Below are 22,892 nucleotides of genomic sequence, written 5' to 3'. Positions count from 1 at the left end.
ACATATTACATTAATGAACTAGAAAAGCAGGGAACGGTCAAATTTTAATATTGGCTGCCTTATAAATCACATCTACTTGTCTACCGAACAAACCATGGCACTGTGAGACTTAAGTTATTGAGTTACCTGATAGGTATGGACCCATTCAACTTCGATGATTTGCAGGACCTTTGGGACAACGTAATGTCGACGGTTGAAGTCGTCGTGCCGAGCTCAACACGAGTGGTGAGAGACATATCGCAAATTCCCAGACAGATAGTAGGACTGGCCCGGATGTTGCCGCGAAACCTGTGGTTGAGTAAGTGATTTATGAAAATTAAGGGTGATATGGTGAATCTTGGGATATCATGGCCAAGTGCAACCCTGGGCTACGTGCCTACGACGAACCTTGAAGATTGAGACCTCGCAGACAACAACATCTCTCTTTCAAAAATGAAACACAAGGTGCAGCAGATATTAAGTATACAGGATCAGAGATTGCAAACTTGTTGCACTTGCACAAAGAGTTTATGGCTTTGGAATCTCATCTAGATCTAAAATCCTATGAGGAGCCGCTTTGTGTTAACCAAGCAGAGCAGAATGAGCATCATCAGTTAGGCGAACTAGTAGGGGAAATGGAGCAGGAGCTTGAAGAAGTGTTGCAAGAAGCAAGGATGGAACAACGAAGCACAGTATGTCACTCATAGGGATGGTGAACCGCGAAGCCTTGGTAGCACGTCTCGCTGCATCGACGAGTGACTCGGGATGAGTCACGATGATTGTGTTGGGGGCTTGTTGGGCAGCGGATCCCCCGCGTAACGGTTTTGGGGCTTGAAGCCCACATTTTTGGGTATTGTATTGTAAAAGCTCTACGAAGTACACAGAGCACGAATTGTAATGGGTCAAGTCTAAGGGTAGTCCACCCTAAAATATTATAAATTAATCTAGAATGTGTCGGCCTGCCCATGGTCTGCAGACCATGGGAAGGTATAAATAAGAGCAAGGCTCTAAGTGTAAAAGGCAGCTTTTTGGTAATAGAAGTAATATGGGTGTCTAAACGTGATAGTAGATCTGAATCTGTAAGTGCAAGTTTGGGTTGTAATAGGAGAAAGAGGCTTCGCAGCTGTGTGCATGGAGGCCTGGTTAGAGTCCGCAGCTCTGTGCGCGGACCCCTGCAGCTGTGTGCACAGGGAAGGAAGTGGGTTGTAACCAGATAAAGGCATTAATAAAGATAAGTTGATTCTAAAATATCGTGTATCTATTCTAGATTCTAGTTTATGCATCTGTTACTGATTTATGATTACGTGCATTTCTGTTTATGTTGAATAATAACTAATAGTGTTGTACCTTCATAAGTAACCAAAGATCTATAATAATAATAATAAGCACAGAAAAGGGTAAATTGCATTCGAACTTGACTAAGGTAGTTACCCTGAGATGACAGCTGCGCGGAAGCAACGCAGCATGTAGGATCACTTCACAAAAACCTAGACCACATCAAGGCATCCCTAGGGTGTGAAAACCTAGTTCCAGCACCCTCCCATAGTACCTCGGGTGAGACTTCAGTCTGCACTCCATGGACTGTTTCTGAAAGGGCTGGTAGTGTCAGGATTTGTTTGGCTAAACATTTCTGAACCCGGGTCAGGCCCCATTAAGCCAACAAACACCCATCTACACAGTCCAATGTTGTCAGTGATTTTCTGAACTCCTCACTGGAGTTGCAGTAGCAATGCACAATCACAGTTTTATATAGCCCCAACACCTGGCTTATCTTATTAACCATGTGACCATGGTTGGTGACAGAGTGCACGAGATCTCATATTTCAGCTATCGAGACTTCTTCTGCATTGTAAATTTTTGTTTTCTCATTTCCCCTAAGTATCGAGAAACAACAGTACAATTGACAAGAAATTTCTTGTTTATTAGGGTTGTCAACCGATGGAATTGCTCATCACCCATTGGAACTTCCAACTTTCCACACTTCCTTGGAAAGGCAGTGGTAGTAGATATAATTATAGCTAACGAGAATGTCTTTTTTGGACTCGTTAGTTGATGAGATCACCAAACATTTGTTGCCCAAAACTTGTTGGCACTCCCAGGCCTTTAGTCTCTACCAAACTTTAGTGGCATAAAATGGGAAAATAGTTAATGGGAAGACATCCATCCGTCAAGGTTGTTAATTGATGGAACCTCTAACACCACTTGCCACCTACCACCTGATTTTGAAAATTTACTAGGAGAAAATAATCATGTCAGTCCGACATGACGTGGGTCTACGAGCCCCACCAAAATTGTGAGATGGGCTGAAATACATTCAATGGGGAAAGCCCTTAAAGCACATAAGGGTAGGAAGTTTTGAGGCCCATGCATGGGATGACATGGTAGTACCATGTTGATGCGGACTAACAACTAAGTTGACGTGGAAGCGCAATGCTAACATGGCCTAATATGATTGGCTAAACTTCAAATGGACATAATTTTCAATCAGGGAGTTGGATAGAGATAAATTTTATATCACCAGAAAGCTCTACATGCGTTGAACGTGACGGTGCTATGTGTTTTGAGACTTAAATAAATTATGAAAGGAGAATTTTTATAACTCCATATTCATAATATACCTTGGAGGTCAGATCAATTCAATAAGTAACACGTCCAACAGCCTGAGATAGTACAAGGGGGTGGGAGGGCATGTTACAAAGTGGTATCAAAGTGAAGGTTCAACAATGGACCTGAAGAAGCTCACACTCACATGCACACATGGTAAACACTTAACCTAATAGTTTAATCACTATATGCTCATGTGTACTTATTGTAGTCTTACAGTGGATATGACAATTGGCTTGACATATTTCTCAAATGTTACTTTGTTTTCTAACCTACATGTTAACGTGGGGTTTTATTTTACAACCAGTTGCAGATCAGAATTCTTATTGTAAACATGCAAGGTGGTGTGTAAATATGTTTATTTATGTTTGAATTAACTAATAGCTATGTGTATAACAACACAAAGAGATATAGATAAGAGATTCCAGCAAGAAAATGGAAGAATGAGTAGTAGAATGGTATGGTACAAAACAGACAGATCCCCTCATGGTCAAAAAGAGGATTTAGTGGAAAATAAGTCAGACAAAAAATCCCCTTATTGGATGGATACTCTCAAGATCTTGAGAGTTGAATTGAGAAGTTGCAAGGCAATCAATGAAAATATCATTAGAGCAAAAGAAAGGCAAGCAAAGGTGAATGCAATGATTTTACAGATCTTATTAGACCTGCAAAGACAAAAGCCACATAATCTCAGTGCCATCTATCTAGGCAGGCACAAATCCAAGAAAAGACCATTGGAGATCCAAAATTGAGGATTGGAGACCAATAGGGTAGAAGGAAACAAGCCAAGGAAAAAAATAAGCAAGGAAATGAAGAGACAATGAGAGGACAAATCCTAGTCAACGCTTAAGAAGAAAAGACAAGTAGCCCTGATCAATCATCACTGCAACTAGAAGTCACCATCAACAAAATATAAGGGAGAAAAGGACAATTCCAGAAGAGTTCAAGAAGTCAAATCCTCTTATCTTCATAGAGAGATAAAGAAGCTTGAAGAGGTATAATCTTGGTTGTTGGGAATGAAAAAACACTACAGAATGCATGACTATGAAAACATGAAGGCCAAAGTAGTCATTTTCATCTTGAAGGGAAAAGTTGATATATAGTGGGAGGATTTGAGAATTTTAAAGACATTAGGGTGAAGGAACTATCATGGATAAATTTTGAGAAATAATTATGGGAGAAGTACTTGTCTAAGAGGTATTATGATAGAAAAATTATAGAATTCCACAAGCATAAGCTAGGGAAGTTATTATTGATGAGTACACTAATAGATTTTTGGAGTTGTTGAGGTATGTGCCATATATCATTGGGTTACTACGATCTTATCGAGATAGGATTGAGTTTTATGAGCTAAGAACATTTGAGGACACTATCCGAAATGCCAAATATTGTTATGAACAGTCAAACACAAACTTGAGTTTTGAACATACTAGAAACAAAGAGATAAGACCAATTTCAATGGGAAAATGCCAAAACCCTCAAGATATAAGTAAGGAGAGAGGAAAATGTGAAGTTCACCAATCCAGTGAAGAATTAGTATAAAAAAAATCAACTATTTATGACAAAATTTGGCCTACTAAACCAGTAAAAGAAGAGATTGACGAGTTCAGGAAAGGGTATGTGTAGTGTTGGACACGTGGAGAGAACCATTTATGGAGAAATTGTCCTTAACAACAACAGAATGGCACAAAGTTGTACAATGTGTAAGAGACAGCGAACACTTTCCTCAGCTGCCTCGTAATATAGTGCAGAGGTGCAGATTGGGGCACAGCTTACTTGATGTGGCTTACAACATACTACAAATTTATGCTGCATTGGATAATAGGTATGCAAAACATCAAGCTTCAGTAATAAAAAGGGAAGGTATGGTTGTTAACCAACCTGTTTTAATTTTAATTGGCCTATGTTCTAATTTTAGTTATATCATCCCAAAGGTGGTGAATACATGTGCTCTACAAAAGAAAATCCATGAGAAATTATGGTTGGTTTAGCTAGCCATGGGAACCAAACGATGTGTGATAAACATGGTGGAATCATGCCCCACGACAATAAGCGACATGTCTACTTTAACCACTCTCAACCTTTTACCGTTGGGCTCATATGACCTTATATGATCCAAATTTATGAAAAGAATGAAATGATATATATATATATATATAACCAAAACATTGAGATACAATGACACTTGATTTCTATTAATAAATGGAAATTGTTGAAACTATATAAATGCATAAAGAAAACATACTAGCTCAAATGGTGGTAGTTTATCTCTAAGAAGAGATGTGATAGCTACACACCTTCATCAAACTAATGAGGCTCGGAGGAATTTTTATCATAAAAAATAATAAGAAACCATAAAAATAAAATAACTAACCCTAGGAGATGAAGTGTCAAATGTTTATGGGTCCTGATGGGGTAAGTCGGAACGTCAACATCCCGAGGTCATAAATTTGGTATACAATCTTTTTTTTTTGTGAAAGATAACTCATTGGAAAGGTCTAACCAAGAAGTACATTTTTCCGTCTGCACTTAGCAATTATTTTTCCCCAAAAACATCATTTAGGTCGTCAAAAAAACTCCAAAAGTTCAGGACCTAAAAAATATAAAAGAAACTACCAAACTAGAAATTGTGTTGTGAGCCATTGGAATAGGTGGGTGACCTTCGATATTCACTAGGATTAGTCCTCCCCCCTTAGGAAGAAATGGTCTCCATTGAATTGAGTGCCTCCATTATATGGGTAAAATTTTGTTGAAATCACATAGTGAGCCACCTTCCTTGGTGCAGGAGCTTGCCTACTTCGACAACCCGATACAACTAGGTCCTCTGTTGGCAAGTCCTTTTAATTTATGTGTCCATGATCTAATCAATTGTGATCTTAAATGAAATATGGGTTGAGCTCTATTGGTGTTAGTTTCTATATGATTCTGATGTATTTAACAATAGTGGAAATTATGGTCGAAGGCAATCCACATAGAACACTGGGTGTAGGCCAAGGAAGGGGTGAATACTTAGCTCAAAATCATTGTCACCCATAGCCTTGGTGATTGTGTAAGGTCTATAGCAAAGTGGATGAAGCTTTATATGATCCCCTATAAGGTGTTCCTTTGCAAATGCAATCAAACCATGTCTCCCACTTGAAACTTGTGTGGCACACAATGTTGATCATGAGGTTGTTTGTACTTAGTATTTACTTTTTGCAAGATATCATGGACCTGTTGGAAGGTGTGTTGAATTAATTAAATAAAGTTGGTAGTTTTATTGGCTCCATATTGCACATGTGTATCTCGTCTGGTGTAGTTGAAATGAGTAGTGCGATATCAATGGGACCTAATGGTTGAAATCCTAGGCCCACCTAAAAGTGCTATGGCCAATTGAGCTATGGAGATATTTGTTGTAGTTGTGTTGAACATAGGAGAAACTCTCATTCCATGTGTGTGGATGCTTGGAGTTGTACATGCACAAAATGTGCATGATCATCATGTTAACGACCTTTTTTTGGCCATCAGTCTTGGGGTGGAAGTTGATTTGGCGAGCTTGGTGTCCAACAATGACTAAAGACTCAACTAGAATGCGCTTAGGAACCTGTTATCCTGATATGATATGATGGTCTGTGGGATCCCAAAATGTACCCAATCCATTCGAAGAAGATCTTGGAAATGGATTATGTTTTAATACTCTTGTTGTATGTTGTTTCTTTGTAGAAAGTTCTAGGCTCGTGAATTGTGCCAAAGCATCTCAATGAGGATTTATTTAAATGGATGATCAATGAATCAAATCATTCACATGTACATAACCCATATATTTTAAAATTTTCTCAAAGTGTTGATTCCAGTACTAACAAAATGCAATATTTAAATACTTATGATAGATGAAATATAAGATATTTGATAATTAAATATCCTTCCTAAATATTTATATTATCAAACTAAGTTGAGGTGTATAGAAAGATTTCTATAGCTAACAATTATACATTTGAGAGATGAAAAAAGGTAATAATTTAATGATGCAGAGGTACTAATTTAAATTGTTCAATTAGCTAATCTCAGTGATGATAATAACTTTTCAATGGCTATCAGGGAGGTCAAAAATCGACCTAGCCTTACCTAGTACTTCTATATTACCTCAAATACATGAAGAATCACAAAAATGGTTACACAAAGGAGACTCTCATGAACACAAATGCTTCTAGAAACTGAAGCCAGAAGCCTTTGGCTATCTTCAAAATTTCCATAAAAGTACAATAATGTCTCTGGTTCTAGGAAAGTATCAACCCTTCTTACCTCGAATTACAAAGTACTTATAGAGTTGTATCAAAAATATCTAATCTATTACAATCTTTTACATGAAAATAAAGCTTTATCCAAAATAATTTGGATAGTTCTAATTGATAAAATTCAAAAATGGAAATTTTGAAACTGATTTAGTGTAATCAACACACTATTTGAGGACTTAGTTTCCAACTGCTTCCTTTCAATATTATTTTTCTTATTCTTCTCCTGTTGCTTTCCCCAAATCCCGCCTTCAAATCTGTTTTTTGTTTATTTGATAAGTTCATGGAACGTATTCCACCTATCATCATTTGGAAATGAAAATTTAATTACTTTCATATATGTTTCAACTAACTCAGTGTATTTTTCAAATGTGGGCTTAGTTACAAAAAGATGGTGAGGCATCATATGAGATGAATAAATCATTTTCTAAACCTTGAAGAAAAGTTTTACCACCAACATCTCCTTTTACTTTAGCAAATTTTGAGTTATTTATTGTTGTATCGTGTAACTTCTTTTGATAATATTTCCACTAGATCAATTGGCCAAGAAAATCTCTTAAGGATGGAAGTCCTTTTTGCTAAGGAACATAAAACTTTTTATGACACATTTTGATTTGAACTTCTAGATTTTGGCATTTGTTTTCTAGTTGTAGCATCAAATTTCTCTTTGTCAATATTTTTCTTACTTCAAGGACTGCATTTGTTCTGTCTTCAATACCCATGTCTTCAAGTTCTTCTTTAGTTTTTGAATACAAAACTTTGATAATCCTTGTTGCTTCTCTAGGTTTATTGTCTAGCTCCTCTTTGATCTCAACAACAACTGCTTTTTCTTTGTGTATTAGTTTCTCCTGTTCAAAAATAATTTCTATTGATGTCCAAACATCTGAAATTGTTGAATGAATGTTTGTCTATATCTTCTCCTTAGCTTCTGACAGATTTTTTGCACTAATTGATTCATCCATATATTTTTCAAGTTGTCTAGTGAGCTTGAAATTATTTTGTACTTTTGTAAGATATGCATTATCTTCCTTGAGTTTACTATCTTTTGCCCTCTATAGTGATGCTTTAAGTTTCTCAATTTCAATATTCCTCAGTGATAGATCTCCCATAGCTTTATATAACTATTCAGTGGCATCTTGGCTGGCTGGCCATGTTTCTGCTATAGAAGTTCCTGCAATAACTTGTTTCTCTCTCTTCTTCAGAAGTTTTTCCATATTTGTTTCCATTTTTTGAATTTGGATGTTCTGATCAACAATCATGTGCAACATATTCTCTTTTTCTTTCTCTACTTACCCTACTTGATGAGCTTGAGGATGCTCTGATGTAGGCAATTTCAATTGTTTCCCCAGTCTTTGAATGTCTGCATTCCTGTTCCTAATAACTTCCTTAGAAACATTATCATTAGGATATAATCCTAATTTGATTACAATATCCTCTAAAGCTTTTATTATTGTATATTTTGCTAAGGATGACTTCTTTTCCAACTTAAGTTGAGAATGAACATTGTTTAAAGAGGCTTGTAGTTTTGAAGTTGCCATGGCAGAGCTTGTTAGGGAAAAATAACTCATTTCACCAGCTTGTTTGTCTAGATCGATTTGATCTATTTGATGAATTTGTTTAGTGTCAAAATACAACACTGAAGTTTTGTAATGATTTATTGATCTTGGAATTGGGATCCTTGGCTCAATAAATGCCAATTGAAATTTTCCTCTATCAGGGTCCCTTGTAGACAAGAGTCTGGTTCGAGTAGTAGACGTATGCTTCCAAAACTCAAAATAGATCACATTATTTAGCATTTCATTCTTCTTCTTCATTTCTTTGAATCTAGCAAAAAATACTTTTCTCACCAGGATGAGGGGAAGTCGATGTATCAAGAATCATTTCTTCATTTTGCCACAAATTAAACACAAGCTCGCTTGATAACATAATTGTTGTAGCTACCTCTATATTTCTGGCCTCTCATGATTCTTCTTTTGTGTTATTTGTCTTTCTCCTCTTAAAAACTTTGAATTCTACTGATTTGGAACCTGAACCAGTAGGAGACATACTTTCACTTGGTCTTTTTAACTCTTTCTCTTTAAGTCTTGGAGTTTCCAAGGTTGTTTGATTAGAAATTTGTTCTTCAACCTCCTGCAAAGTGTTCTCCTCCCATACCTCCTGATTTGCATATTGTTCAATTTCTGGTTTTGAGATATGAGCGTAAGGAGAAGAGTTTTTCTCAACCCTAATAGATGAAATTACTCCTAGAAGAACATAAGTCCAACTGAAACTTAACTTAAACTTCATTTGGCTCAATAAACATTCCACCTCCTTATCATTTGCTCTAGTATTTAATATGAATGGACCAATTTTGACCTTTATTTTGAATTGGGCCTTTTTCTTTCTAGATACGAAATTAATCTCATCCATGTTCAAACTTTGTCCTAGTGATTCTAGAGTGAAAATATTTATCGAAAAAAAAAATGGCAATTTGTACGATTACTACTCAGAACCATAAACTCTAATCTTTGTGAAATTATGATACAAGTACCAGTCTCCTACCTTTGATTGTTCACTCAGATGTAAAATCCTTTTAATTTATCTTGATATCATTGGGACAACATCACTGCTAAGGAGACACAATGAAAAATGTAGGAATTGATCTACAAAATCACTGAAAGAATAGACTTCTAAATTTCTTCTGGCTAATGAGGTCCAATGAATAACAAACTGTGGTTTTCCTTACGAGTCAAACTTTTGAAGTGGAATTTTCAACCTTTCTCACTGATGATATAAAAATAAATACACCAATACAGATTGATGCTTAAATGATATTTCTACATTGAACTTACAAAATTGTTTATGGATAATGTCTAAGATAAACTAGGCAAAGTTGAAAAGAACAAAGGTCTTTTTACCAAGTGAAAATACTAACAAAACCCTAATATAACTTCATCAACCCATTCATCACTCTGGTAACATAAAATACAACAAGCCATAGAAATTACTTGTCTAGACATCTCTGGAAAGGTTGCTGAAGAATAGGGTGGATTATGAAGAGGTAAATCAAAACCCCCTGGCATGAAAGATTCAAAGATACTAGCTCTCTGTTGAAAGGTGAGTTTCTAGTAGATTTCCTTCAGTGAATGAACTGAAAATGTATGAAGGGAACTTGGAGGGTTGATTTGCAGGGGGTGGCAAATATATTCTAGGGTTATGGAGAACAAATATTCACCATTTCTAGCTACAATTTCTCTCTGGCTAGGTAGATAACAATTTTCACACTAGGTAATAAATTCAGGGAAATGATAAGATTGAGGAAAAATAAAGCATGGTAACATGGATTTCCAAAAGCTGAATTTATCACTAGCATCTTCAAATTTCTTACCTACCCAATTGTGGAGTTCGTAAAAGTCAAATTCACATTTAGTTTCTATGATTTTGAAATCAACATCTACCAAAGGGAATTCATCCAAATTAAGGACAGGAGGAAGCATGGGATTTTCAATAGAGATTTTGTCTTTCCCTTCTGGCTAGCCATTTCAAATTAAAAGAGAACAAAGAAGTAACAGTACTTGGTGATATGCTGGCTAATTGAAGTTCTTGATTGTGAAATTCAGAAATTTTCTATCGTTGAGCACCTCTGCAATCATTGTTGAAATGAAGGAAAAAGATAGGTGGATGGAGGATAAATGGTTTATCAAATAATTTTGAATAGTCGTTATCGATATTAATGCTTGCCGCATCCCCAAACAACTATCGAGACATTGGGAGGAAAGAACAAATGATTTCAATGGTTAAATTGTTAAATCATCAGGAAAATAGCGGGGAATTAATTTGGTGGTTGTTTGGCAGAAGTGGTGATAGTGGGAAAAATTGATTGGAAAGTGGTTTGCGGGAAGGGTTGTGGCGGTAAACGATATTCATGAAGGGGGGTCCCGCAATCGTTGAATGCTCAACACTTCATGCTGGGTGGTTTCAAATAAATAGTTTTGCACGCCCCCCGACCCCCCACTGCCCATGCTAGGTAGTTTCAAATAAATAGCTTTTCACCCCCCCTGTTAAACTTCAGGAGTGTGGGGGGTCCCAAAATTTATCGTTAAGCATTGATTTGGGTGGAAACAGTCCTCATCGTTGAAAATTGCTCAACATATAATTGTCAACGGCCTTTTACAAATAACACTAAGTAAACTTTATTAGCACCTAAAATTTAATTAAAGTGGCATTTATAAACATATGCCAAACTTTATTACATAGTGCGAATAAATTTTTTATTTTTTTTGGAAAAGTATACAATTTAAAAATAAATTGCATAGGCAAAAATAGTTACAACATTGTAAACAATCAGAATGGCCATCTTAGAAAATCTATCAACAACCTCAAACACATAGTCATTACCATGCTTGGTAGAAGGAAAGTTAGACATATTGTCCATAGAGATAGATTCCCAAGGTCGGTTAGGAGTAGGCATAAGGGTGTACAATCCTTGCTTCTTAATGGTTGGTTTGGAAATGGGGTAAGTAGTGCAGGATCTTATATACCAGCCAACATCTTGTCGAATTTTTGGCTAGTAAAAATACTTTTGCATTACCGTCATTGTCTTCTACACACCAAAATTCCTTTCTACCTAACTATAATGTGTCCCCCAAATAAGTTTGGCATGCTCACTTGAAGGAACTCAAAGGTATCCAAGGTAGCACAACGATGCATCCTAGAGGTGGAAGTTTAGAACTTGCTTTCCTACCATCAACATCTAGTATGTGACACCAAATTTTGAGCCATTATTATATAAATGTGGTCACCCAAAGATCTTATGTCTACGAGATTTGATAACTTTGATCAATGCCACAACTGGGAGCTAACTAAGGCAGTCTACAACATGATTGGTGCTACCCTTCTTTTATTTAATGTTCAAATGGAATTGTTACAAATATGTAGACCATTTTTTATGGCAGTCGTTCTGTAACTTCCCTTGTTTCTACATAACTTGAAGATGCATGTGATCCATGTGGATGATCATCCCCTTCCCTGTAATATAATATTTCCATATCCGGCAAGCATACATGATGGAATACATCTCCTTATCATATGTGGGGTATCTCTAAACAATATTAGAGAGTTTTTCACTATGATAGGCCACTGGATATCCTTGTTGAATGAGGACTACACCAATAACATAGTCAGAGGCATTTGTCTCAATCTCAAATGGTTGTTACAGTTCTAGCAGGGTGAGAACTGGTGAAAAACAAAGGTGGTTTTTTAATTCATAAAATGAATTTTGTTGTGACTAAGACCAAAAAATATTTGCTTTTGCTCCGCCCTTGGTCACTTGACTTAAGGGCCAAGCGATATAAGAGAACCCCAACATGAATATTCAATAGAAGTTAGCAAAGCCCAAGAAGCTACGAAGCTCTGTTAGAGGCATTAGCGTCGACAAATCCTGAATGAATTGAATCTTTGTTGGATCCACATGCACACCTTTCTCATCAATAATGTCTTTGTATTCTTCCCCTTCTAAGGTTACCTTGCTCATCAATATTCCCAGTGGGCAAGGAGAAGTTGTCTTTGTATTCTTCCACCATGGAGGAGCCATGTGTCAAGGCCATGGATCTAGCCACAATGTTCTCCTTACTTTGAGAGTGAATCAGGAAGAAGACAAATTTCTCAGTCTGGGAGATGACCTTACTGCATTGCTTAGCATAAATCAAAGAAATGGAAATAGATAAGACTATCTTCAGTATCATGTATAATATATGCCCTATTGACCACACCTTGTCAACAGTCCAAGAATCAGAGTACAAAGTAGCTGATCAAAATGTTTCAAAGATCAAAGTCATTATTCAACATTAATATTATCATTCTAAACCTAATTTATGCAAATTTTATTGTAAATCATGCTAGTATGGCCTTTGAGTCATGTAATTGCACCCAGGTAAGCCTATGACCTTTTTAAGAGGATTTCATCATAGGATATTTTTTAACCTCCGAGAATTATGTGTCTTTGTAAACATGGATAATCAACATAGCTTTTCTTCCAGCGATAACCCCAAAGCTAAGGTGGAATTCATTAACAAGGTCTTGGGTGAGTCCTAGTGTTTATCGAGTCTAATATAAAAGTGTTTTTATGAATAATTTTAGTGCATGGTCCCTTGTAATCAGAATACTATGGCTAAATTATTTTATTATAAACACACTTGGTTTAATCCTAAATCATATTGTGTCACAGAATTGGATAATGTCTTGAGGGTCTATGTCTAAACGTGTTTTCCCCTTCTAAGTGTTAATATTGTAATTATTTTGATGTAAAACTATTTTAGTGCATGGTTTCTCGCAATCAAAAACCATGGCTAAAATATTTGAGGGTGACAAAAGAATTAAATCCCCTCTAGAGTAAATAAATTAAATTTTCTCGCAAAATTAAATAAAAATCTAAAGCCAGAAAATTAATTAATTTTGAGCCAAAAAATAATTATAGAGAAATTAATCTCTCCAAATGGAAAATAATCAATAAATTTGTCGTTCAAAAGGTAGTCTATTTTTGGAAATCCCCCATTAAGGGAAAATTTGAGATTTTGAGAAAATTTGAGGCCTTGGACCTTTGCAATTAAGTGAAAGTCAATTTTTTAGGAAATAAATCCAAAATATTAATTTTTTATTAATAAAAAATGGTTTTTAAGATAAATCTGAATTTTTCCTCAAAAAAATAAAAATTCGACAATGGAGATTAAAAGATGATCAAGTTATTGTCGACGGTCGAGATTATTTTGACAGGGATCAAGCCAGCTAGACATTATTTTCCACTTGGAGGGGTTTTCTCTATATAATGAAAACATCTAGTTTCTATTTCCCATCTTTGGGTAGAGTAATTTTCTTTTGATTTATTGAGTTGAATTATTTTTTTCATAATAGAATGACTTTGGGGTTTCCGTTCATGGTGTTCTTCTATCTTCTGATACGTGATATGTGCTAATTTATGTGTTTATACTCTATATTGTGTTGAATATTTTAATTGTTATTTCATTTGTTGGTGACAAGAACATTTTATTAGTACGAGTTATGTTAAGTATTTTGATTCACTATATGATCTTATAGTTTACTTTAAGATTGAATAGAAATTTACAAGTACGCTAGCCGTTGGGCTCCAAGTTCACAGAATGTAGAGAAAGGTCAACCTTCTTTGAACCATAAGCTTTCATTTTGACGAATTATTTTGCGGAAGAGTTTTGCTGATCTATTTTTCAAAATTATTCATCCATGATATTTATTTAAAAAAATTCTCAAATTTTTTATTTGATCGTGTGCTATAAAGAATTTATCTGCTAATTAAATCTTGTAACGTGAAATTTGTGAATATTATAAATTAATTTGTGAATATTTTTTTTTAATAATTTTATGAGCCTTTCCAATCCTTCTTGCGAGGGTTCTTCGTTTTTTGAGGAGAAACCATTCTCAACCTTGGAGATCCTGCACATCAATATTTTCGTTGGAATTTCATACGATTTTGTGTCGTTTTATAGTTAACTGTACGCCTAGAAAGTTCTTCTTTCTGTGATGTGTGGATTTCTTTGGAGGATTCAGAATTCCGAAAGCCATTTATCATCTGCTTGGAAAGAAAAATCAATTTCTCCTGGAGCTGGCCTTCCTTCGTATCTTGACCCTATGCAAAATTTCCTTGACGCTTTGCAATGTGAAGAGAAAATCTTTGACAGGGAAATTGAATGAACCAGAAATTTTAAAGCCATTAAAATCGATTTGATTCTTCAAGCCGTTTCCTCCTGGTTGTAAGATTAACACAAGCTCTCATTTCCTTGGTTGGACGTCTAAATTTATTAAGCGGAATTACCTTGGAGTCTAGCATTTTAGTTTTTCTTGGACATGCAAAAAATTAGAGAGTTTTTCATTTTCTTTCTTTGGATGCACGACAGCTCGAAATGAAATAATACATTTTGATAGAAAAGAAAAGTTATTATTAGGAAGGAATTTTCTCATTTTAAATTTTTATCATTATAAAGAAAATTTCATCCATATTTATACCTCAAGGGAAGGTAAAATTTCAATTTTGGAAAAAAATGTTTCCCTTTTGAGAAATAATAATATCATTATAAAATATTTCCCGCATAGTTTGGAAAGGGGGCTTTTGTGATAGGTTAATAATTTAATAACTTTTTTTTTTTAACTCCATTAATGAAATTAATTATTTTTTTTATTTTTTTTCTAACATTAACATTCATTATTTTTTGCATTTAGTTTTAATTACTAAACTCATTTGCATTTTAGGACAAAGTTTTCTGAGCAATTAAATTTAATTGATTGTGCTTCATTATTAATGGGAAAGTGGCATTTCCCATTAAAAACATCAATAAAGTCACTTGGTATTGAGGCATTTTGATATATTATTATGTCACTTTTTATGAAATGACATTTATGATTAGTTGGAAACTATTAATTTGACTGTATTAGTGAATATTAATTTGTCTGTATTAGTAAAAAATTTCAAATCTCCATAGTTAACATTAGGCTTTTGGCTGAAATTTTTTGGTGACATCAATACACCGCTACATCCCCAGCTCCAGAATTCGAGAGTCGACGTCACCCTGCCATGCATGGTAGATCAGATTTGATAGTGTAGGTACAGAGAAGGGTGACCTTTCGTACAACCGAGGGTTAACATGGATTGCTTTGAGCTCTGGTGGTGTTAATTTCATTTTAAGAGTGTTGGTAGAGAATTTATTATTATGGTTGATGGATCATCGAGAAACGAATTTAGCTATTTTTGTTGTTCAAAGTGGCTGTATTATTTTTTTCATGGTGTTGTGGCGCTTATTGAGTCTGGATTGTTGTTTCTTGCTTTACTTCTCGTTGTCAGGTTTATCTTATTACCAAGTGAGTTTTTTTTTAGTTCGTTGGATGCGAGCAATAATCTTTTATGCGGAATGCTTAAGTTGTCTAGCTATGTGGCAGGACACAAGTTTGCAAACTTTCTCGGGGATGATTTGACATGTGAATTTATGAACATTATTTTCTGGTTTAATGGTCGTGGTGCATAATTTGGAGTTCTAATGGTTCGTTGGTTCACATAATTTGCAGGTGAGGCTTTAGAATTTAGAGCATAAGAGTTGTTCAAGTAAGCAGATTGTTGGATTCTAGTGGTGGAAACCTGGTAAGATTTTGAGTTCTCTCTGTCAGAAAATTATAGTTTAATGGGTCAGAAGTGTTATATACATTGTCGGCGCAAGTTTCAATGGTTTGGATGTAATGTTGTAGGAAAAAACCAGTATTAACTAACCAAAGCTTTGTCACAGGTTGACCCTTTTTTGCATTTGAAAAGTCTTGTTGGCAAGGTGCTGAAACCGATTCCATATGTTATGATTTTAAATTGTCTGCTGACTCGAATTCCATGATTTTCTGAAGCAGTTACGGTGAAGATTTCTCATAATTTACTCTAAAACATGTGAATTCAGGAGTGTAGGGATCTTTTCATTTTCAGAAGATTGGTGAGCAAGGTGGTGGCTCTGACTGCACATTGTGTTATTTTAGATAGTTAGGAGGGTCAAAGTTCTATTGGCATAAACAACTAGCTCAGGAAGAAGATAAGTCCAACCTCAATTGGGTGTGATGTTTTGCAATGTTGGAAGTTGACGCATGTTTTCGTTTTAGCATACTTGTGTATGCGAGTTTTTATAGGGGTGTCTGACTCCATTTCAGTTTGTCTGTTTTCTATAGAGTCAAAGGAAACCTATAGTTGAGGTCAGGATCGATTTCATGGTCGGGCAATCATTTTGTCTTTGAAGAAGAATCATAAGGAAAGGCCAAGCTCTGAGCCAACTTGGTAAAGGCTGAGGTTCGATTAGTGTTGAAGTTGCAACTAGCGCTTAAGTTTAGTTGTTTTCAGTTTTTGTAATTTATGAACCATATTCAGATTGTTTTATTCTTTAGACGATGGCTAGCGAGTTCATATCTTTTAAGCATTATTATACTAATTTTCTTTTAATTTGTAGGTTTTGGATTTGTTATCTTAAACTTTTAGATAGGAAGAATGATAATTTTTCTGTAAAATTGCTTTAAATATGTCTTATAAAAATATTTGTTTTTGAATTTGTTTGTTTGTTGAAAGAAGAATAGAATATTTTAAATTACATTTGTTAAATAATACTTTATGTAAAAAAACAAAATAATAAATTATAGACACATATGTTAGTTTTTTGGGGTTTCGTAGAAGCAAGTTGAAGGTCGTACTGAGTATGAGGTCGAAGATGGTTGTTGTAAACACGCGTAACTATATGCATATATTTCTTTTGTCACTCCTACTGAAAGCAAGTCAGAGATCAACTCCCACTATGAGGTTGGAGATCGGCATTGTCGTTTGAATGGTCTCTTTAGATACACCCGACCACTAACTCCCCCCGACCGATTCGGCTTAGAATCTAGGTTCATTATTGTTATTATTATTATTATTTCTTATAAACAACTTAAATGAGGTCTATGATGAAGTTTATCATGAGTTGATATGTTATAAATTAAATGTTAAATTTCTCATAAAATAATTTGTTGAGTTTGTTTCTTTAATGATAAAAGAATAAAGTATTTTAAATCACATTTATTAAATAATATGTTATGTGAAAAAGCAAAATAATAAATTATAGATACGTACATTTTTTTGGTGGGCCTTTGTAGAACCAAGTAGGAGATTGTGCTGCCTATAAGGTTATGCGTAACTATATGCACATATTTCTTTCGTGGCTCCTACTGAAAGCAAGTCGATGGTCAGCCCCGACTATGAGCTCAGAGGTAGGGATTGTGGTTTGAATGGTCTCTCTAGACACTCCCGACTACTGACACTCCATGGCAAATTCGGCTCCAGCTTCAATATTTCATTTTTTTCTTTAGAGAATGGGATGACTGGTTCCCATATTTTAAACATTATATTTTATAAGTATAATTTATTTAATTTATGTTTTTATTGATAGAAAAAATAAAAAAAAATGTTTTAAATTAATTTTATCAAATAATATGTAATATGAAAGAAACAAAATATGAAATTATAAAGAGGCCAATTATACATATATGTTTCTTTTGTGGGCCCTGCCAGAAGAAAGTCGGGTCGCAGGGTTCGAGTCCCGCTATGTCCATCTTGGATCAATATATTCCCCACTGTATTGTTTCCCGGAATTCGGGTATGCAGTCTTCAATGGGATGATTTGGCTTGGCCTTCAAATCAGACCATTGGAGGTGTGGAAATTGTATTACTTAGGTGCCTTAGTTAGGAGTTTTGTTGGTCAGGAGTACGTTTTTTTGGTCAGGAGTTTTTGCCCATCTTTAGGATGCACTATCAGATTTGGGTGTGCTAAACTCTACATCTCTAGAAAAAAATAAAAGGTTGTTGGAGGGCTGAGGGATGTTTGGTTGGAAGGTGGGGTGTGGGGTGGGAAGATTGAATTTGATCGGAAGAATACTGGGATCAAAATTGCACATAGCAAAGCAATTTGAGGGTATAAACCCCTTACCCGTCTTAGGGGTAACAGGGAATTCCTCCGTATAGCTCAATGTTCTGTTCAGAGCAATCAATTTGTGCTCAACTAATAGTTCAACCAAGCTCACCCCGATAGCATAATGACTCCTAGTCACTTTGCGTTTTGTCCCTTTTTTGGGATGATCCGCAGCTTTCGACATTCCCAGATGATAAGCTTGAACTCGTACTGCAAACTCAAGCTGTTGGATCAAAGTAGAGACCCTAACGACAGGTAAATTCTGGACACAATTGAACACCGACCCTAGTACATGCATCACGATAGCCTCCAGTGTATATGTCCTAAACTTCTCAATATAAGCTAAATCCTTTTCGGACAGGACACACATCTCAGTTAGATATAACTTAGCAGTAATCATATCTTGACCTATTAATTGTTTGAGTAACAACGGAACACTTCGGAACAAAGTCTCCTCATCATAATTAATAGTAAGCTCTTCTATCCGTCTATGTAAACCCAACAAATCATCCTGGCTCCTCAAAGCTCCCCCTTTCAAAAGTTTTGATTTATGAGCCTTTATCGGGTCGCAGGGTTCGAGTCCCTCTATGTCCATCTTGGATCAATATATTCCCCACTGTATTTTTTCCCGGAATTCGGGTATACAGTCTTCAATGGGATGATTTGGCTTGGCCTTCAAATCAGACCATTTTAGGTGTGGCAACTGTATTACTTAGGTGCCTTAGTCAGGAGTTTTGTTGGTCAAGAGTATGTTTTTTTGGTCAGGAGTTTTTGCCCATCTTTAGGATGCACTGTCAGATTTGGGTGTGCTGAACTCTACATCTCTAGAAAAAATAAAAGGTTGTTGGAGGGCTGAGGGATGTTTGGTTGGAAGGTGGGGTGACGTACTATTTTTTGCACCCAAAGTTTCTTATGGCTCAGTGTTGCTTTTGGCTCAATATTACCTGCTCGGGGTGAGGCGCATACGAGTATAGTCAATTTCATTCCTGGGACAGCGGCCCAACCTAGGAACACCATGCTCTTGTGAGAGACTCAGCTGGACATAGCGGGACTCGAACCCTGCGACCCTACTTATTGGCTCTACCGCTGAGCTATATGCCCCAAGCTAACACCTGATTCAACACCTGATTCAGAACCTGATTCAACACCTGATTCAGAACCTGATCCTGAACCTGATTCAACACCTGATCCTGATCCTGAACCTAATTCAACACCTGATTCAACACCTGATCCTAAACCTAACTCTTACTTTCAACACCTGATTTTTTTTACTCTAAAGGGTGCCACTTCATGGGTATGGATTTACATTGTGTTTTGAATGGTGCTATGACATTCTGTCACTAATTCTCCTCCTTGTAAACATGGCCAACTATGTATACATATTTATTTTGTGGTCTCTACTGAAAGCAAGTCGAAAGACGGGTTCGGCTATGAGTTCGGAAGTCATAATTGTGATTTGAATGGTCTCTCTGGACACTCCCGACTGTTGTTGCCAACCAAATTGGCTCTATCTACAATACTGCATGGAAGCATTCTAAGTCAATGTTTTAAATTTGAAAATTATTTATTTAAATTACAATTTTAGAGAATGGATTCTAAAACATTATCATTATATATATATATATATATATATATATATATATATATATATATATATATATATATATATATATATATAGATATATATAGATATATATATATACAGTTTTATCATTTTATATTTAAATAATATGTTATGTGAAAAACAAAATAATAAATTACTGACAAGTATGTTTGTTTTGTGGCTCGTACTGAAAGCAAGTCAGATGTCGGTCCCGACTATGAGATCAAAGATCAGCATTGTGCTTTGAATGGTCTCTCTAGACACTGTCAACTGTTGATACTTCTCTGCCAATTCAACTCCATCTTCAATATTTCATTTTTTTCTTTAGAGAATGGGACAATGGGTTCACACCTTTTAAACATTTTATCTTATAAGTATAATTTATTCAATTTGTGTTTTTATTGATAAAAAATATAATTTTGTTTAAATTAATTTATCAAATAATATAAAATTATAAATTATAAAAAAATTAATTATAGATATACATTTCTTTTGTAGGCCCTGCCACAAGAAAGTCAGTGGTCGAGTTGGCTATGAGATCGGAGGTCGGCATTGTGTTTTGGACAGTGTTATGACATTCATGACCAATTGGCCTCCTTGTAAACACGCCCAACTATATGTACATATATTTTTTGTGGTCGCTACTTAAAGCAGGTGGAAAGATGGGTATGTTTATGATGTCGGAAGTTGGATTTGCCATTTGAATGGTCTCTCTAGACACTCCCGACTATTGTTAGTCTCCGACCAAATCGACTCAATCTACAATACTGCATTGAAGCATTCTATATCAATTTTGTTTTAAGATTGGAAATTATTTATTTAAAATACAATTTTAGAGAATGGGTTCTAATATCTATATATATATATATATATATATATATACAATTTTATCAATTTATATCTAAAATACAACTTTGCAATATATCTAATTTTGTTCTATAGCACATTTTATATCAAGATCTTTCTTACTTTCTTTGTTGAGCATGTTCTTTTTTGTTTTTTGTTTTTTTTTTCTTCTTTTTTTCATCTGGGTCCTAATTATTTTTAATTGTGGCAAATGACAAAATTGTTAAGTTTTATTGGTTTTATTTAAAATTGTGGATGGTTGCAAAAAGAATTAAAGTTTTAGTGAGTATTTTGATTATTTTAACTAATTATAAAGTAAAGGAGATTTTGTTTAAAGTCATGTGAATGTGAATTTAAATTTTATTTAAATTTAAATTTAAATTTGTTCATATATTTTGTAAATTAAGTATTTGGAATATTAAGTAATTAATTAGATTTAAAACTAACTATATTTATGATAGTTTTCAGATATATATATATATATATATATATATATATATATATATATATAAACATCTATTGAAATTCCAATAACATTGTATTTTTTAATTGTTTACATAATGTGTTTTATTATCAAACTCTATTGTTTTTATATACAAATATATAGAGTATTAAGTTATTATATTAAGTTGTTTTATATTTGCCTATTTTAAATTCCATGGATGTTAAAATAGCTTATTTAGCTAGTATTCTTGGACATCATTGTGATGTTGTGTCATTTATATGGGATTTAACGACATGTAAATAAACATGAAAATCGCAATAATTTAATAGTTAATAAATGCATTGTCATATATATATATATATATATATATATATATATATATATATATATATATATATATATATATATATATAGATATAGATATTATTATTATTATTATTATTATTAAGTGATGTATAGTTAGAAACATATTATTTTTATTAGTGATTTTCTGTAAATCATGATGCATTGTTTGATATTCAATGAACAGATGTTATTGGTAAAATAAAAAATAAATAATAAATAAAGATTGAATTGAGGAATAAAATTATGGAGTCAGGGATACAAATGGCCAAGATACATTATTCTTTCTAGGTGTTTTATCTATATAAATCATGTGATGATTTAATGCCTTCATAATGTTTATGATGGGCCTTTGAAATATGTATTTTTAGGATTTTATAAAAAAATTGTCATTTTTTTAGTTGAGAAATATTTGTTTCTGTATGTGTTTTTTATTTTATAGGTATGAGATTGTAGTGTTTAGGATGTTTTGGATATTTGTGCAATTTTGAATTGTCGTTGTATTTTAAAGTGTTGATTACTTTTATCTAGCTAGAGCAATATCCAGAACTTATAGATTTTTTAGAAGTTTTACATGAACTTTATTGTTGTCAATTAATTTGGGATTAAATTACGTGTTACTTGTGGCTAGATTGCAAGTCAAGCTTTTAAATGATTCTTTGAATTATGGAATAATATTATTGTTTTATGTAGCAATTATGTATTTTTTTCTTTCTTTTAAAACAAGTGGAAAGCAATAAAAAAACAAAAGGAAACTAGGAGGAATTAAATAATGTTACAACCTTTGTTATTTGTAATTGTGGTGTTTAATAGTATTTAATGTCTAAACACTTAAAGGAAACTATGCGGATCTTTAAATACCTTTAGATACTTAGATTTTACTCTTTTGACCAATTGACATTTGGTATGATTTGAAGTACAATGTCTAATCATTATTTGACTTGATGGTATACTGGTTTTAGGTGATGTATGCTAGTTTGGGTGGAATATGTTAAGGATTGTGAATGATTGTGAGTCATGGAATGTGTAGTTGTGGAATTGTCAAAGTTGTTGCAAGAACTTGTAAAAGAGGAAGAGTCTGATAATCAAAAATTGCATTCTGCAAATAAATAAGAGAACTTATAAAAGAGGAGTCTTATAATCAGAAATTGCATTCTGCAAATAAATCATAGAAAGGAAAAACAATGAGCGGTTTGAATGCAATTTTAGTGGCAAGTGGATTAGTTGCAGTTTTAATTGGTGCAAATGTTTATGCTATTGGATGTAATATCTTTGTTCAAATCCAGAGAACAGTAAATGATTATCAAAGGGGAACATGCAAGATTTTTTTTGTGTGA

General features: G+C 34.3%; 1 protein-coding gene across 1 annotated transcript in view; it reads right to left on the bottom strand.

Annotated features, from left to right (window-relative positions):
- Positions 1-18,914, bottom strand: part of LOC149191336 (uncharacterized) — a 90,618-nt gene extending 71,704 nt beyond the window's left edge. The window contains exon 1 of the mRNA XM_089406604.1: positions 18,338-18,914. Coding sequence (XP_089262730.1) covers positions 18,338-18,914 — 577 coding nt within the window. The remainder of the gene's footprint in view (positions 1-18,337) is intronic.
- Positions 18,915-22,892: the final 3,978 nt, after the last annotated feature.

The sequence above is a fragment of the Pinus tabuliformis genome, chromosome 2_2, assembly GCF_031772625.1.
Source record: "Pinus tabuliformis cultivar Carrire ecotype Pingquan chromosome 2_2, CPIR1, whole genome shotgun sequence".
Taxonomy (NCBI): domain Eukaryota; kingdom Viridiplantae; phylum Streptophyta; class Pinopsida; order Pinales; family Pinaceae; genus Pinus; species Pinus tabuliformis.
Note: the sequence above shows the minus strand (reverse complement) of the source record. Positions and strands in the feature narration are given on the sequence as shown.